The sequence below is a fragment of the Barbus barbus genome, assembly GCF_936440315.1.
Source record: "Barbus barbus genome assembly, chromosome: 50".
Classification (NCBI taxonomy): domain Eukaryota; kingdom Metazoa; phylum Chordata; class Actinopteri; order Cypriniformes; family Cyprinidae; genus Barbus; species Barbus barbus.
In genome coordinates, this window is record NC_136728.1 from 13018157 (window position 1) to 13037845 (window position 19689).

A 19689-nucleotide genomic window follows, 5' to 3' on the forward strand; every position below is an offset into this window, starting at 1 on the left:
ATATTATACAATGAAGCCAGTTTTATTAGTACTGCGGTGAGATATGAAGCGCCGAATGCAAAACAATGCATACAAACAACAAAAAAGACTTTGACCGATTTGCTTCTTGTATTAAGTATACTTAGACATAATAAAAATTTCAGTGTTAATGCAAATTTAGACTAAAAATTCATATTTAAATAAAAAAAAATCAATATTTAATAGTTTTATAATACACTGTATTTTATTCATATTTTATAATATACAAAAGCTTATCAAATATTATACAATTTATAAGTATTCTGAAATTATTTTCATTGTTAGTAATATGTACATTTATAGAAATTAAACATTCAAATTCATATATGATCTTAAGAAATTTTTCTGGAGATAGAGTCCACTCAGTGTTTTTACATTTATTAAATAAATTACACAAAGCAGCAGATAGACAAAAATAAAACCAGAGCCCTTTGTACATCTTAAGCACATCTTGATTTTCGAAACAATGATATTTGGTTTTACTTTAGAAATAGCGTCAAATTAAAGTCACTTAAGATATCATGTTCATTGCAAGACTAAGAGACAAACAAATACTCAACAGACACACTTGATCACTGCCGTTAAACTTTGGCCTCTATTGGAATATTTACTGAAGAACGGAACAAACATTCATTAAGAGTTTCAACAAAACAGGAAGATAAATCAAGAAGTTCAAGAAAAATAGCTTTAAGTATAGAAATCTCATTGCACCAGTGTGATAACATTTGCAGTCAGTCCTTTCACCTCTGTGGCTGTGCAACCTGGGTTTTGAAATCTAACATTCATCATTTTCAGTTAATAAAGAGGCACGTGTTTGGTTTTTGGTTTATTTCTTTTCAAGAACTCACAAGGCAGCATTCAGTTAAACAAGCATTTGTTCAAGATCCAGAAGCTGATCTTCAAATAAGGCTCTCTCAGTCTAATGTAGTTCTTCTTGCAGGTCACTACAGCAGCTCTTCATCCAGTATGATAGGTTCAGGTCCAGTGGAACTGATAGCCTCTGGAGAGGATCATGCTCTCCAGATCGCTGTCCTCGGCTTTCTCCCTCAGCCGTTGCTCCTCCAGCAGACTCACCAGTGTGTCTCTTTTCTCCACCACCTTCATGATCTCCACCAGCAGGCTCTGCTCCTCCACCAGCTCACTCGCACTCTTCTCGCAGTCTGGAAACAGAGGAAAACAAAGAGAGGCCTATGGTCAATAATAAGGTAAAATATTGCCCACATAACATTTTCACCATGTAACATGGTTTAATCACTTTGAATAACATCAAATATGTCCTATGACAACTATAACACTATAGAATCAAGCATTGTTGCAATTGCAGGCTTAATGCCACATGCGTCTCACTGGTAAACAGTGAGCTTCACCACCATCGAGAACTAAAATAAACTTGTGTTTGCCGGAGGCTGAGGGACCAACATTGACTTGCAAATGAAGACACTATCACCTTCCTCAGCAGCTACCAATAACTGTTCACAAGTAAATGAGCCACCACTTACAATATTTTATCACTCTAACTACCAATTATCCAATCCAATATCAGATTCAATATCTGAAAAGTTGGTTCACAGACCTACATGTTTTTACATTTAATGTTGAATACATCCAAGATGACGACCTAGATCAGGTCTGTATTGTAACCACTCTTTTTATGTTGCTCAATATGTGACATCTGTCTGAAGTTTGAAATATTACCAATTTTTTATGTTTTTGAAAAATGTCTATTCTGCTCACCAAGGCTGTATTTATTTGATTAAAAATCCAGTAAAAACAGTAATATTGTGAGATATTACAATGTAAAATAACTGTTTTCTATTTTAATATATGTTGAAATGTAATCTATTCCTGCGATGTAAAGCTGAATTTTCAACATCATTACTCAAGTCTTCAGTATCACGTGATTCTTAAGAAATCATTCTCATCTGCTGATTTGCTGCTAAAGAAACTTTTTTTTTTTGTTTTATTATCAGTGTTGAAACTATTTTTGCTGCTTAATATTTTTGTGGAAACTATGATACACTACCATTCAAAAGTTTGGGTTAAGTAAACAATAAAAAATAAAAATAATAATAAATTAAATCTTTTTTTCAGCAAGGACACATTAAATGCATCAAAAGCGGCAATAAAAAAAACTAAATTGCAGCAGGGTTTCCACAAAAAAAATAAAAATAAAAAAATAAGTAGCAAAAACTGTTTTCAACATTGCTAATAAAAAGAACCAATATTAATAATTGATAATAATAACAACATTTAAATAAGAAATTAAAATATATTAAATTAGAAAACAGTTGTGTACGTATCATAACAAACCCACCTTCAGTGGCCATTCGTCGTCTCAGGTCTTGCTGTAGCCGACTTTGAGTGTCCTCCAATTCCAGTTCTTGAGCACTAGAGACAGGAGCATGTGTAAGACATGTATAAAAACCTTGATTAAAAACTATAAGAGTCACAGTACGTACAAGATCATGAGTTCAGACTCATATCGCGACAGCTTGTTCTTCTCCAGGACCAGTTTGAACCAGGTCTGCAGTAGCGTGGTCTCATCTGTGGAGTCGTCGCCTGTCAAAACAAAATAACAGACTAAATTTACTGAACACTGAAATCTATAACACGACTAATGTGTCTCAGACATATGATGGTGTCAGAAATTAATATACTTCGCTGCAAAACATTTCATCTACAGTGTACAATGTGAGTCCCAAGCATCTGAAACTGCTTCTGAAAAACATCCACTATTAGCTAATGACTTTTCCAGTCATTTGTGATTAACAAAAAAACAACAAAATTGAAAATGTAAACTTTTTAAAAATAAATGTAAATATTAATAAATAAAATATATAAACTAAATACTAGAGAATGAAACAAAAAATGAAAAATAGATAAAGAAAAATTGTTTAATTTTTTTTAATATTTTTTAATATAAAGCTATTTGGATGTATGTTCATATTAGAACTTCCCATGACTTCATGATTTTCTGTGACTTTGGAAACCTCATGCATGCTCATTAATTGTTCAAATCTATAAAGTAACCATTTTAGGACTATAATAATATAATGATTAAATACTTTTGAGTCAGACAAAAGCCAAATACTACTATAATTGAGCTAACCGTCTCCTATAGAGCCACAAAGTTTGAGTCTCCCACATTGACAGTTTCAGAGCATTGTCTACTACATACTCCAACTCTCTATCCATTTGGAGGCCGCAAATGTCAGTTAACAAAGAACCTATTCAACAAAAAAAGTGCACCCCACAGCCCCTCATCTTAATACAATTATCCACACAAAGACACGTAAACATGCCAAACAATGGATTCTGGCAAAGTGCACCATCACAAAAGATTCACCCCCCATGTATTTATTAATAGCATTCTGCTGCCCTCAATGAAGTCTGCTGATAGAAGACACACTGTATCCTTGCTGTCCACTTCACAAAAAGGACGTCTTCTATACTGCCTGCATGCTTGCAGCATTGTGAAAGAGAGAGAGGTACTTTGACGAAACAAGGCCAGGAATAAGATGTCACATGACACTTAAAGCAATGCATTTTCCTGCTTTATGCTTTAATACTATGGCAGCCTTCAACTTTCTAGGAGATGTTAAAATTCAATATACAGTCCTTATAATTAGAGCTTTCAAAATACGATTATAAACTCATTATGCAGTATGTTAAAAGGCTGCTGCGATTTGGCGTTTTTTCATTCGGAAAGACTTGTTGCCTTTAATAATCCCCACGTAGATCAACATTCACCAAAATAATGGAACACCACATTTTCAGCTCATTTCGGAGGCACTTTTCCCTTTCTCTGTCTATTTACAGAACCCATTACCTCTGCAGTCATTTCAACATAATTTTGACTCTAAATGGCCATTTAGTTCGAATGCAAATCACCATTATTTGAATCTCTAATTTCCCCCTCTAAAAAAAGTCAAACAATAAGACTGCAGCTTATTTGCAGGTTGTCTTTGTGTACATGCTATATGGATCCAGGGGCTAGTCCTGATGTAGTTTTCAAGTCCTGAAGTGGCTCAAAATCTTTCTATGGACAATCATAATACATTGACAATACATATTCCATACAATAAAACATACAAAAATAAATAAATTACTTAAATTAAAAATAAAATTATAAAAAATAATAAAATACACAATTAAATACAACACATACAATACAATAAATAATTTTTAAGTATTAGAATTAAACACATTTTAAATGTACTGTGTGTGTATTTTACATTTTGAATTTTTATATTGTCTTTTCTAATAATTTATTTTATATTTCAACATATGTACAAACATTGTCACAGTACATTGACAAAGACAATACATACACAATTAAAAACAGCATATAACAATAATAAAATACACAAATAAATACATACTACATATAATTAAAAATGATAAGCCAAGTAATGAAATATATAATTGAAAGTTTTATATATTTTTTTGTACTGGTGTGTTCTGTCAAATATTTTGTACTGTAATGTACTTTCATATATATATATATATATATATATATATATATATATATATATATATATATATATATATATATATATATATATATATATATATATATACACACACATACATACACATATATACATATACACATATACACATATATACACATATACATATACACATATATATATATATATATATATATATAACAACCCTTTGTTTTGTATTCTCTCGTTTCTTTCTCGCTTTTGTTTTGAAAGCGTTTATGTCGAGGTACGGTGCTGATTGGCTCCTGCAGGCTAATGACTGGCTCATCTTGATTGGTGCATTCGATTCCAGGCACACCTTAAAAGCCCTGATGTCACTTCCTTTGAGAGTTCACATTGTGTTGTTGTGAAAAGACCCAATTTCATGTTACGCCCGGTCTAGGGGTAAAGGACGCAACATGAAATGAGATTAAATTGGGGGCTCGTCATATTAAGTGTATGGCACGTTTAGTGACAAGGTATGAAATTGTGTATTTGTGAAATTTGAACTTGAAAAGTTTACAGTCGCGCCTACAGAGGAACAATTTGAAAAGTGTCGGAAGGATGATTTATTGTTTATTGTTAATTGCGGATTTATTTTATATAAACATGCCTCGAAATGCACTGAAGAGTGAGATTAAGGAGGCCTTGCACAAGGAGTTGGTAAAACAAAGGATCTTACCTGGTGAAACTGAGGTAACGGGTGTTGCAACAAATCCAGTGTTTTCTGACGATTTAGAAGCTTTAGAAACGGAGCTCAAATCTGAGGAGGACATACGCATAGATCCCGGACGAGCCCCCAATTTCATGTTACGCCCGGTCTAGGGGTAAAGGACGCAACATGAAATGAGAGAGTGGAAGCGGGGAATCTTTTGAGGGTTTTAATGAAAATACAATAGTCAAATAAATAAATAGGGAACTGCCTGGAATCAAATGCACCAATCAAGGTGAGCCAGTCATTAGCCTGCAGGAGCCAATCAGCACCATACCTCGACATAAACGCTTTCAAAACAAAAGAGAGAAAGAAACGAGAGAATACAAAAGGGTTGTAACAAATATATATATATATATATATATATATATATATATATATATATATATATATATATATATATATATATATATATATATATATATATATATATATACACATACATATATAAGGGATGCACGATATGAAAAATTATAACCGATAACCAATAATTAAGTCCTTCTCATGGCCGATACCGATACATTCATATTTTTATATTATAATTTTCATATAATCTGCAGTTTGTGCACCCAGGAGAATACAAAATCTAAGATTCACTGATTAAACTGATATTTTAGTAGCTCTGGCCTAACTATAGCAAACATCAGTCCTGACTCTTCAAATGATTTTTTTATTTTTTGTGTAAGGCACCACAATACTTTGTAACAGAAATGGTTTAACAGAATTATGACAGAGGTTTATCTGCAATTAACAACTCATTAACAACAAATTTATATTCAAATATTTCAAGCATAAAGAAATGCATCTATTCAACGTTTTTAGTGCACGAGGATGAGAAAGTTATATAGTCTTTAAGCAGTGTTGGGAGTAAGGCATTACAAAAGTAATGCATTACAGTAACGTATTACTATTTGCTGTAACGCAGTAGTGTAAGGCATTACTAATCAATTTTAAGTAATATTTTACTCTGTACATGTTCAGTAACGCTTGCATTACAACACACTTTTAGCCCCCTATTATTATTATTATTATTATTTTAAATTTAATTTAATTTAAAGTCAGGCTCCTACTTTTTTATGTCCTATAGGGCCGGGCTTCGGGCCAATATTAACGTCATAGTTCAGACGCGGGCCGGGCCTCGGGCCTGTTTTAGGCTTCTCCTTATCTTTATATTTTAGACATCCATCAATTATTGATGAAAAAAATTGCCGTGCTGGTGGAAACGACATGAGTCCGTGCTACTGTGACTGTCAAGAGCGACTCGACAGTGTTTAGTGTCCCGCAGCAGCAGCGAGCCGTTAGCACAGCTGAAGAGTTCTGCTTCAAATGCACGCAATAAAGCAAAAGCTCCAGCAAAAGTAATTACCATGAATGTGTCCGCGGGAAATAGTAAGGATTCACCATCTCCTCGTTAGACGCACCTTTAGAGAGAAGTGCATCTTCACGGATAACGATTGTATTAAATAGTTTTTGTTTTCGTTTTTATTTAGTTAGTTAAGTAGCAATTTAAAGCTTTCTTTAGATATATTTCTCATGTCTGTGAGGCATGTATTTCGGTTCATTTTTGTGAACGAACGACAGTCGCGCATCACAGATCAGATTTCATTTATCACCTGAGGAGAATGAGTCGAGCTGACTGACAAGAGTGAGGTGAAAAAGACAAGGCGATGGCAGAAGAGTTTCAAAACCAAATGTAAAAGCGCCTGTTTTAAAAATATTTTTGGATTCTGAAAAGCCTGTTGACCTGGCATTTATCTAAGGTGATATTGGAAGGTCAAATAAATAAATAAATAAATACATAAATAAATACATAAATAAATACATAAATATATATATATATATATATATATATATATATATATATATATATATATATATATATATATATATATATATATATATATATATATATATTGATCAAAAAAAGTTGCCCCATCTTAGTTTTTCTTTATCAAATCAATCTAAGAATAACAGGAAGTCCACATAGAGACGCCCTGTGATTTCCTGTGTGACATGAAATAAACGGTAAAAAAAAAAAAAAAATTCTCAAGTTTGAACACTTGATAGGGCAACGGCATTGTGTGCTTCATTTGCATAGCTGTCAGCAACTGACATAAGTCGTAAGTGTCATAACACCCCTTTAAATAATCATATCACCATCACAGAGGGAGTGGGTGGAGATGGGGGACATGTAAGGACAATGGGACTGATAATGAGGCACTTTAAATAATATATTTCCAGATGTAATAACGTGTGACTGTTAGAATGTGCCGTACCAGTTTCTCCTCTGAGGATCTTCTCCAGAGCCACACCTTTCTCCTCCAGAGCTCTCTGCTTCTCCTCAACTTCCTCCAGCTGTCTTTGGATTACCTGCCAATTACAATATACCTTGAGTAACTGGAATATATCTAATTCATATGTATGTTTCTAAAGTAGATACACTTGGTGGCTAAATCTGAAAAGACCTCCCTCTGAAAACATCCTCAAAGAGGAAAGTATAGTTCATAAATAAATGATTTTGATTTTGGGGAAGTCGTGGCCTAATGGTTAGAGAGTCGGACTCGTAATCGAAAGGTTGCGAGTTCGAGCCCCCGGCCGGCAGGAATTGTAGGTGGGGGGAGGGAATGTCCAGCGCTCTCTCCGCCCTCAATACCACGACTGAGGTGCCCTTGAGCAAGGCACCGAACCCCCAATTGCTCCCCGGGCGCTGCAGCATGGCTGCCCACTGCTCCGGGTGTGTGTTCACGGTGTGTGTGTGTGTGTGGATTTGTTCACTACTCACTGCTGTGTGTGTGCACTTGGATGGGTTAAACGCAGAGCACCAATTTCGAGTATGGGTCACCATACTTGACAATACGTCACGACGACGACTAAATGTGATTTCCCCCCCTAATTCTTACAAGTGCTATTACTGACATTTATTTAAAAACTATAGCAATCTATAGCAACTATAGCAGGTGTCTGTATGTCATACCTGAGCCCGGTGAAGTCTTTTCAGCTGATCTCTCTTGGTTTGTTGGACGGCTGTTTTCTCTGCTTTCTTCTGTGAGGTGCCACTGTGAGTCTTTATAGCAAATAATAAACAAAAAGTGACGGTTTAAATGAGGGTTTTTTTGTTTGAATAAGTAAACGATTTGAACAAATTTTTGAAATAGCATTAGTTGTGTTTCTTTAAGATAAGTAGAGGAGCTTTTACCCTTCGTGAGTCTGGTTCCTGTTCCTCTTCACTAGATGAGTTGGACTCCTGTTGTTGTTGCTGAGCAGGCACTGTGGATACAAACCCACAACAATAATGCATCATTTAAATAAGCAAAATGTTTATTATTAAAGGATTTATCAGTAAATACTAAAAAACAAGCAAATAAAAGCCCAAACAAATATGGGCTGGCAACAATAATAATAATAATAATAATAATAAACAACAATGATATCAATTTTTATTTATTATTATTATTATTAATTATAATTATTTTTATTATTAACAACAAAATGTTAGCTATTAGTTAACTGTAGGTCAAGGCACATTAAAAAAAACAGGAAATTATCATTAAGCAAGTAAATAAATATAGGCTAAGACGACAAAGAAAAAGAATAATGCATTATTATTTTAGATGAAGGCACATTTTTAAAAACAATCTGATATAAATAATAAAATACAGTATATATAAACAAACAAACCCAATATCAGTTGATAAAGATGAAAAAATAAAATATAAAATAAAATAATAACTGATCTGATCACTTATATTGGCCTAAAAATACAGTAAAAGTGCCATGAAGAGGTTTATTGTAAATATAAAAAAACTTATGCTGATTATGAACATAAATGTACATGAACCAGCTCATCAGAACAGATCCATTATTAGAAATGACATTTATTAAACTGTATCACTATGCCATCAAAACATTGTACTGCAAACAATGTGGTATGTATATGAAGCTTTTCTCCCTACTTTGGGTTCTAGAAATGTTTTGATGCATCACAAGATTAAAGCGGTTCCACAGTTACCTGAATATTGCATGCAGGGAATATAATGAAAGCCACTGGGAGATTATATTATATTATATAAGAGATAACAGTGCTGCATATAATAACAATGAAGTTAACACAAGCCGCAACATGGGTTTTGTGCACATGTGTACGTCATGCAAACGGTGCAAGGCATCAAAAGTTTAATCACCAAACAGTGAAATTATGTGAATGAATGTGTTGCTGCGCCTGTTAAATACTCTGTGCTTTTATTTTTCTTTAGCATTTTAATTTAGTGATTTTCAACTGCAGATGAATGTCAAAGGTCACTTTAACCTGCAATTACCTTTGCTTCTGAACCTGGAAAGAATGGTCAAGATGTCCTTCTGGTTGTCTCCCTTTCTCTGATCTTCTCCTTCGTGCCTCTTAATGCGCAGAGAGGAGAAGAAATTGAGTTTTCTGGGCGGTAAGGAGGCCATGTCGTCTTTTGAGCCCTTGTGGGTCTTGGAGCTGAGAGCCACCTGCTCCAGTAACGTGGTGAGCTCACTTCCTGTCCTCACTCTGGATTGACTGTCATCGGTAGATGTGTTGCTGTGTTCCTCATCCTGGTTGCTCTGAATGCTGCTGCTAAACAAGCCACTGAGGTTGAAGGAGCCCTCAGACAATGGCCTGGCTTTCAGAGGTCTGTTTCTCCTGAGGACCACAGGGTTGTTTCCTTTGCTGGTGGAGAAGGACTTCCGGAGACTGTTGGCCCACTGTTGGAAGCCAAGGAGCGGAGGAATGGGTTCAGGTTGAGGACAGCTTGGTTTTGGTGGAGCTTCTGGTTCTGGTTGATCGTTCGGAGGATTCATTGAGGTTCTGTCCCATTGTTCTTCTCCAGAAGTCGAGGGCTTTCCAGGAGCAGCCAAGTCCCAGTTGAGCAGCTTCTCCTTTTCAGATAAAGACAGCGTGAGCTTCTTCTTGGGGCTGAGGGAGTTCACCTGTGAGGGATCGGCTGTGATGACAGGCTCTGGAGAGGAAGTGCTGGGTTTTGGGGATTCGGCAGGAAAATGTGCGCGATATAGAGGGATTTTTGGGATCTCTTCGATGGGTGTTGACTTCTTGTCCTCCATTAGGGGGCAGTCAGACTCTGTAGTCGATGTTGCAGTCTTTGTTGGGGAGAGCTATTTGAGAAAAGACAAGATCTTTAACAGCTCATGGATATAGCAATGGAAGAATTGTTAACAGAATTAACAAATTAAATACTATTTTGATCATTTGGACAAAGAAACCTTCCAAGTAGCATTTGTAGAACACATTTGTAGAGTCAATAACTGATCATTTAGGGTTAGACATGTTACACAGAATGATAGACAATAAAAGTGAATGTAAATCAGTTTACAGATTGATGGATCTCCTCAAAGTCTGAGTCTCCATCTTCCACTGCGAGGGCTTCAGTTTTATCGTCTGGTTTTCCATGGTGAAATCTCTTAATCAGGACGAGGGGCAGAGCTGTGTGAGGAAATGATGCCACAAAGGGCTTTGATAAGTGAACACAGATCTAATGAGTTAAAAAAAAAAAAAGATAATAAACATGAATAATAATTATATGAATGAACTAATAATAATAATAATCATCATCACATCCTCCATGTTGAGAAATGGCTACCTAGTCTAAAAATATTTGTATATCATCAGCACAATATTTGTTTTTCCATTGCTAAAATCTATTCATGCATTATAGTGGTGTTAAATCACAACATAATAATAATAATAATACCACTTTCTCCATGTTGAGAAATGGCTACCTAGCTTAAAAATATGTTCATGCATTGTGGTGGTGTTAAATTACATAATAATAATAATAATAATAATAATATATATATATATATATATATATATAAAAAAAAATCTACTTTTTTTAAATTCATAAACTAACTAAATAGTGAAATTCAGTATTCACTCTGGTAAGTTTCACTTGGAATTCTAATATCATATTGGCCAAGTTATACTTGCAAGGAATCTGACATGGTAAATGATGGCTAAATTGTGCTAATAACTACAATAAAGGATCTGTAATTAACTGTAGGCAAAACAATTAAAATTTGCTGAAAAGAGTGCAATTTTTGCTTTTGTATATGATCTCAACAATAGCTGTGATACAGACCAGCAGCGCCCTCTGGTGAGAGAGAGGATATGACCAGCATCCAACAAGTAGTCTGCCTCTGAATTTTAATGCATATAACGTATAGCCTTTGGAAAAGTTGCTTAAGAGTTTTGCTTTCACTGCAAAATACCAGGAAACCGAGCTCTAATAATAAAGGACATGTGCTCAGGCGACCAAAAGCTGCATTAGCTTTTATAAATAGATCATGTATGACGCTTGAAATTAATCCAGTCAGGATTAACAAATGAATTCAGATTAGTTACGTGTGGCAACTGACATGACAGGCACTACATTAAGCAAGGCTGAATCATTCAGCATGTTCAGTCAAGATACAGAGTGGGAGAGACTCATTATTTTGAGTTCTTTATCAACCTTGAGCAGATAAACAACAACCTAGAAACTCAACCTAGAATTAAGATTGTGGCTGACAACACAAGCTCAATGGGAAGGAAAAACACTTCTGCCGTGTCTTTGAAGGTTTTCATATTATTGGTTTTATTCGTGGGAGAGTGAACGATACTTACTGGATCGGATTTTCTTCTTCCAGAAGTTGTTTTTGTTGGTAATTTCACCTTTGGCTGTGGAGCGTTTCACTGCTGAAAAGAGGAATTCAGAGTGAGCGATTAAAGTGACATTGATCATTTAAGAGCATTTTATTTCAATGTACATAATGCACAGTTTCAATATACATTTACTGTTTCACCTTGGAATGTGTTTTAAGCCAATTGCCAATAAAGACAAGCTAAGCAAACAAATCCAACAGCTGTTGTCTAACAAGCTACATGTGTGACCGAACAAAATGTTCAGCCCGCTGCAAGACACGTCCATGGGCCAAAAATAATATACAGTCAATGGGAAAGTCTGGCTTTGACTGCCACTCCTTAACTTCATTCAAAAAACAGACAAAAATCCAAGCAGGAAACTCAGAGATGAACTACAAATCAATCCACTAATTAATAGTGCAAAAGTGTCATTTTTGGACATTTAAGCCATCCTTGTATAAAAGGGATGTGCCCTTCGATGTGTGACCTGAAAAGTGTCCAAATACATTTTGGGGCCATTGTAAAAGACAAAAATATGACATCTATGATGACAACTATGAGGAAAACAAGTTTTGACTGACCTTTCTGTGATGGAGAATCAGGACACACAGGTGCAGGATCTGCAGGATCTGGCTTTTTAGATGAATCTTTGACTTCACTACTCCAAAATATGAAAAAGAAAGTATTAGGTAGGATCTTTGTAGCTTTCACACTTAATTATAATTAGTTAGTTAATATTTATTAAAACAGTACAGTAATAATAATACTACAATTATTATTAAATGTAAAAAAAAAAAAACAATTCACTCTAGATAATGCAGAAATAATGAACAAACACAATAGGCTCTCTCTTTCATATGGCCCAATAACACTTGTGGAGTCTAAAATGTCGACAGACATTTTGTAGCTCCTTGTCATGGTAAATGAAGCGTTTCGTTGCTCGAGCGTGCGCTTACAGATGATATTGTTCGCTGGTGTGGATACTAATATCGTTATCTTTATAGTTATCGTTCTTGGTGTGAACGGGACCAAGTGCACACGTGCCTGCCCGCTTTACTCGTTACAGCAGGATGGATTCTGATTGGGTGACAATGTTATTATTGTTCATCAGCTGGAAAAAAAAAAATCGTTCTGAAAGTGATTCCAATGATATCGTTTCTCTGTGCTTTTATCGTTATAGCTGTGGTATGGACTTCTGTTAAGGCCCATTCACACCAAGCACCATAACTATAGAGTCCACACCACAACTATAACGATAAAGGCACAGAGAAGCGATATCGTTGGAATCACTTTCAGAACGATTTTTTCCAGCTGATTAATGATACAAATCAGAATCCATCCTGCTATAAGTGGCAGACACATGTGCGCTTAGAATAAACAAACGATGTCGTTCTTTGTGTGGACGGGGCTTTATACTTTACTGAGAACAATTTTTAGAGCTATATCTTTATCTTTATAGTTATCGTTCTTGGTGTGAACAGGCCTTAACATTTAAGCCCCATTCAAACCAATAACAATAACTATAAAGATGACGATATTAGCATACACACCATCTAACGATATCGTCTTTATTCTCAGCGCACGCGCATCTGCCTCTTTAAATTCTCCAGCTCATTATAGCAAGATGGATTCCGATTGGCTGTCAGTGTTTTTATCGTTCATCATCGTTCACTATCGTTCTGAAAGTGATTCCAACGATATAATTTCTCTGTGCCTTTATCGTTATAACTGTGGTGTGTGCTATTCTTTAATATTGAGAACGATTTTTAGAACCATATCTTTATCTTTATAGTTATCGTGCTTGGTGTGAACGGGCCTTTAAAGTGAATATTGTGGACCAACCTCATGTTTATGACCTCTGTTGAGTCTGAGACGACCCGCACCTCTGCACTCTCAACCGGAGCGCTGGGCTTCGACAAACCCTTCGGGTCATTCTGAGATCTGGAGTCTGATTCGGCACCTGCGGGGTCCACGCACACACATGAATTTATAAACCAGACCCTGCTATCATGCTCTCCATCTTCAGAAATGATTACATACTGTACCTTAATGTCTGTATTTCACCAGCACAACAACAAATAATAACAACAAATAGTTTGGTTTATTAATTTACATTATTAATATTATTATTCCACATATCCCTGAAGAGGAACTTTAAATTATAGCTTGTAAAATATTCCATGGCAGTCTTTAGTTAAGCACTTGAATTAAATGGTTTGTAAAAGCTGAATTCCTGTTTGAATGACAGTGTAATTGAAAGCTTTCATAAGATGACAGTATGTTTTAACACGACTATATGAACCAATTCCACTTTATTCATGTTAAACAGGGACATTATAACCTTGAGATACTCTCCATATGACTGTCTGTTTTGATTAGTGTTTTTCAATAGCCTCTATACCCTCACTATTTAGCTCTCTTTCCCTATAGCACACTCTATGATAGTCATTCCTGTATATACTGAATACTGCAGTCAATACTGCTTTTGTGTGTGTCAAATGAGAAAAGACATTCAAAGATGTTTCTAAAAGTTTTTTTCTTAATTTTTAACCCTGTACATCTTGCACACAAAAAATCCCCAAGAAGTATTTGTGAGTTTTCATCTTTATATTTTGCCTACACAAAGTAGGAAAATGAATTAAATGAAACATGGCTATGAAATTGAATTTAACCCTCATGATCTCTTTGGGGTGTGAGAGACCCCAAGGCCATTTTATTAGCTTGATAAAAAAAATATTTTTATATATATATAAAAAATATTTTTATATATATATATATATATATATATATATATATATATATATATATATATATATATATATATATATATATATATATATATATATATATATATATATATATATATATATATATATATATATATATATATATATATATATATATATATATATAGTGCTGTCAAATGATTAATTGTGATTAATCACATCCAAAATAAAAGTTTTTTACATAATATATGTATGCATACTATGTTTATGTATATATAAACACACATACAGTATATATTTTGAAAATATTTACATGTATATACATTTATATTATATATATATATATATATATATATATATATATATATATATATATATATAATATAAACATGACATTTTTCATAAATATATACATGTATGTGTTTGTATTTATATATACAAACATAAACATACATCGTACACATTATGTAAACAAAAACTTATTTTGGATGCGATTAATCGTTTGGCAGCACTAATAAAGAATTTATCATTTATAATTGAAATTAATATTCTGTATCATTTGAGTTCAAAATAGGAGGCAATGCAATCACAAAAAGTAGATAACAGCAAAAATAAAAGCAAAAAGCAGATAAAAGGACAGGATAGAAAAGACCCAAAAGAACAAAGTTAAGTTAGACTATAAAGGAATTCAGGCATAATTTAAAATGGGTCTGATGTATGTTCTAAAAATATTGGTTGTTGCAGTTCCAATGCTTTTAAAAAAATGGTATGTGAAGTTAAAAAGTGTCAAAAGGGAAAAAGCAAAAACGGGGGAGGGTTATGTTTGTGAATCATGGGTGTGATATATCTGGTACAGGGTTATTTTTTAAGCCTATACTTAATTGTGATCGTTGGGTTACATTTCTTCTTATTAGCTTGGCAGTTGCATTGATGAATACAAATACATCTTTGCTGAGGGTTACACAGTAAGCTCGCTGAATCGGCAGACAAAAAAACAGAAACAAACTTTTAGAGATAAAAATGAATTTATTTTATGCGTACAGGCTTTAAATATATTATAAATTAGGAGAAACAGTCTTTTATTGTGAAACATACAAAGAAATAGTAAGCTAAAAATTTACAAAAAACAATCCTTAAAGGACTTGAAAAATTGTGCAAAACTAAGTCTTCTTATAGGACGACCTCAGTTTGTTTTTAGGAAAAGGAACAAGAGAGTGCTCTTACATGGGATTGGGATAGTAAAGCAGCCTCTGCAACAGAGAGGACAAACATGGAGAGAAACAAGAAGGGAGGTTACTTTACGGGACGCCATGTACTAGAAAAACGGGTGCATTTAAAAAGCATGCTGGGATAGTCAAGCGTATACAAGTGCACTTCTGTTAGTACATTAGCTCTGGTACAAACAAACGCAATGCCAACTTTTGATGAAGGACAGCGATGTTTGGGATATCTAATAAGAGATGTTCATACATTAGACCCATGCTGCATTCACAATAGTGGGGCTAATATTATAGTTAAGGGAGCCAGTGCAAAGCAAAACAAGCTGATCACCTGACCCATGCAGGCCAATCGCGTTCCTGCTCTCACGGTTCAGCCAATCAGAGGTTGGAGCATTGGAAACTTGAAACAGACTATGTATGATGTAGAAAAGGATGAAAAGAATGAAATATGAAGCGAAAGAAGGAAATTGAGAGAGAAATAGCACTAAAACCAAGGGTGATTTTTCCAAAACTATAATTATGCATGTTCAGTACACTTACACACTGATAAAACAGTGCAAGAAAAACAAAAAAGACACTTTTAAAGCTTTACACCACACATTTAGTGGAGTATTTGAATACTGATTGATTAAACAATTGGAGGTACCCTATTCACGGTGATACCGAGGGACATTTCCTCCACTTTTACATTAGAAAATCAATGCAGAATATGATGCATTTGACCAACAAAGACTATTTGCATTACATCACAAAGAAAAAAAAAAAAAAAAAAAATTTTGGTCATAAGCTACATCTAGTGTCCCCAAAAGGCCGTAAACTAAGAAAAAGTGAACATTTTAACAACAACAACAAAAAAGATAAAGCCCATCATATTTCCTCACTAACAAAGTCGTCAAAATGCATTTTAATACTGTTTGGCATTTCCATTGCACATTGAACAAGGAGAGATGCAAACCTTAACGTCGCAGTCACGTTAACCAGTAGTTTCAGGCAGTTAGGATAAAGCGGCACAACCCTTCTCAGTAAAGTGCTCTTAGTTTATCAGCTTTAGATCTTACATTTTCAAATCAAAGGAACATTTACGAACACTGAATGTTTCTTAAATTCTATAGGGCCATAGCTTCTTAAAGAGACAGTTCACACAAAATGACAATTTTTTCATCAGTTACTCACTCTCATGTGGTTACAAACTTGTATGACATACATTCATTTGCACAACACAAAATAACACTTTGAATGCTGATGATGTTTTTGTTAATACAATGAAAGTCAATGGGGTCCAAAAAAATAACATTGGACCCCATTGACTTTCACTGTATGTACAAACTTTTCATTAATTAAAAAATCTTCTGTTTCTCGTTGAAGTCAGTGAGTCATACAGGTTTGGAATGACATGAGGGTGAGTTAAAAAAAAAAAAAAAAAATAATAAAATTGTACTGTCCCTTTAAGATTAAAATTCAGCTTCTCACTCTAATTGCGTAACTCTGTCAAAGGTACAGAGAAATAACTAATATTACAAGCAATCAACTAAGTATTTCAGTGTAAGGGACTGGCCCGGTCTACAGAGTTAAAGAAGCCCCTTCCCTCGTCAGTCCAGCAGTACTGAGGACCCTTTAAGGCAGCTGGAGCCCCCGGTACGGCTCGACTGACTCCATCATGCTCACTGGGGAGGGAGCGATGGCCTCTCGGCTCATCTGGCCCGTCATCTCATGCAGCACGTATATGAAGGGCACACCCAGACTCAGTAGCTCATAAAGGAATACATAGTCCTCCTGGCACTCTCTGAGGTGTAGCCCTACAGCCCGGGCCGTCTTATACATCCAGCGGGCAAGCTGGCGTGGCGTACTGAACAGTGTGCGGCCCACGTGCAGTGGCCAGTGCAGACGTTTCCTAATAAGGGAAGTCAGGGTACCTGAGGACGGGCCGCGGAGGCCGTCGGTGGCCGTGTAATCCGAACTAGCGCTGGACGAGGGTCTGCCAACTCCGTTGATCTGTAATAATGATGATGTAAATAAAACAGAAGAGGATAGTAACATTTACACTACACTAAAAGTTACTTCTAATGTACATAGGATACAGCAAGTAGATGTATTAATAATATTATTATTAATACATGACTGAATAATAAAAATGATTCTGAGAAGTTACTGACAAAATCTACATTATCTTGATTATTAATAATAATTATAATAATTAAAACAACAACACCACCTATAACTAATAATTATATTTCTAATAACTAATAATTATAAACCATTACAAATAATAAAATAAATTGCTTTTATAATTAAGTGTATAATAATAATAATGATGATGATTACTACTATTATTATTGTTATTAATATTATTAGTTATAGGTATTAATAATAACAACAAATACTATTACTTCTAACTAATAATTATAAATAAATAATAAATGAAAACATGACAAAGAATAAGAATAATGATCAGATCTAGGTTTATCTATATTATTACTATTATTATTAATGTTATAACTATAATTAGTTAGGTATAAATAATAATACTAAGAATACATGACTGAATAATACAAATTATTCTGAAAAGTTATGATCATTATTATGATTAAAATCTAGATTAATTTGATTATTAATAATAACTATAATAATTAAAAACACAACACCACCTATAACTAATAATTGTCACACCATATCACCGTTTGGACTTTTTCTCTGTTTTGCCCCATCTACAATTTGTATGCGTTGTTATTAAATTACAAATAACTTTAAAATAAATGGTGCATCAGATGCAAATAAAAATATTGCAGCATTCTGCAGTTAAATATTTTTACATAATTAATTCTAAACTGTATAACTGACTAATTTATGGTTGACCACATCTGTTTAATAAAATGTATTAACATTACCTCTCCTCTTTGATGCCTACTGCTGATTTTTCTCTGAGAAAAGTGCAGCTTGCAGTAAAAAGTGCCTGCAAGAAAATAGTTCAAATAAATCATTTACACCATTCACGACTGCATATTGCATGTAGCAATCTAATGAATAAAAAAATGGCATTTTAAATGCAATCTCATGCTAACAAACCTTGGTTGGAGTCAAAGGCATGTCCACCCAGTCGCAGCGTGCAGCCGCAGATGTTACAGCGGAAACACTCTCTGTGGAAGAAGTATCCCTCCGCACTGAGCCGCTCCATTATGTACACGCGCTTCTTACAGAAGTGACAGGTGTCGCTGCCGCCCAGACCCGGGGGAAACTCCTTCCGCACGCTCGTCTGAAACACAACATCATCCATTCAATAGTGGGAAAATAAATTTTGCTGTAACAACATTGTTCTAATACACTGCAATGAGATCAGACACACAGGTTAGGTTATTAATGGATAAATAATTCAAATAAATACATTAAATAATTTTATAATATAAAAATTAACTAAATAATTAAAAAAATATAAACTAATTAAACTAAAATAAAATATTTTGAAGGTTACATGGCATGCTGATGTATTTTGCTATATTACTAGCACATTGATCAGCTGTTTTAGTGAGAAAATTAGGTCAAAACCAGCTAGGAACCACAGTGAAATGTCACAAGTTTAAATTAGCAGGTCAGCTTCACACTGTGAAATCGCACAATATGAAAAAGGCACAATATTTAGGTAATCGGTCAATAAATCAATAAACCAATGAATCAATGCTTAAGCCAAAGCATGAAGCATTGTCCTGAAAAATAAGGCAAAAAGCTTGTGCTTTGATTAGCCAGATACAAGAATATATATTACTGCCCCAGATTCTGCACATCTTCTGGCCTCTGTCTGTGGATAAAGACTCTCTTAACTACAGAAAATGTCACAAAGTTGTGGCCGTCAGCAAAATAACTTTTTTGCACT

At 34.4% G+C, this 19689-nt stretch overlaps 1 protein-coding gene across 5 annotated transcripts in view; it reads right to left on the reverse strand.

The window, feature by feature from the left end:
• Positions 1-208: 208 nt before the first annotated feature.
• LOC306868406 (F-actin-monooxygenase mical2b-like) overlaps positions 209-19689 on the reverse strand; it is a 49445-nt gene continuing 29964 nt past the window's right edge. For 3 of the 5 annotated variants that reach the window (XM_079414538.1, XM_079414536.1, XM_079414537.1), the window contains 14 exons: positions 18888-19074; positions 18710-18774; positions 17738-17816; positions 13721-13838; positions 12460-12536; positions 11861-11932; positions 10572-10681; positions 9537-10353; positions 8417-8487; positions 8195-8284; positions 7497-7590; positions 2478-2577; positions 2333-2406; positions 209-1178 (listed from right to left, as the gene is read on the reverse strand). In XM_079414538.1, coding sequence (XP_079270664.1) covers positions 994-1178; positions 2333-2406; positions 2478-2577; positions 7497-7590; positions 8195-8284; positions 8417-8487; positions 9537-10353; positions 10572-10681; positions 11861-11932; positions 12460-12536; positions 13721-13838; positions 17738-17816; positions 18710-18774; positions 18888-19074 — 2139 coding nt within the window. In that variant the 3' untranslated portion in view covers positions 209-993. Of the gene's footprint in view, positions 1179-2332; positions 2407-2477; positions 2578-7496; positions 7591-8194; positions 8285-8416; positions 8488-9536; positions 10354-10571; positions 10682-11860; positions 11933-12459; positions 12537-13720; positions 13839-15614; positions 16236-17737; positions 17817-18709; positions 18775-18887; positions 19075-19689 lie in introns of those variants that run through there. The other 2 variants (XM_079414540.1, XM_079414539.1) reach the window with 2 other exon arrangements.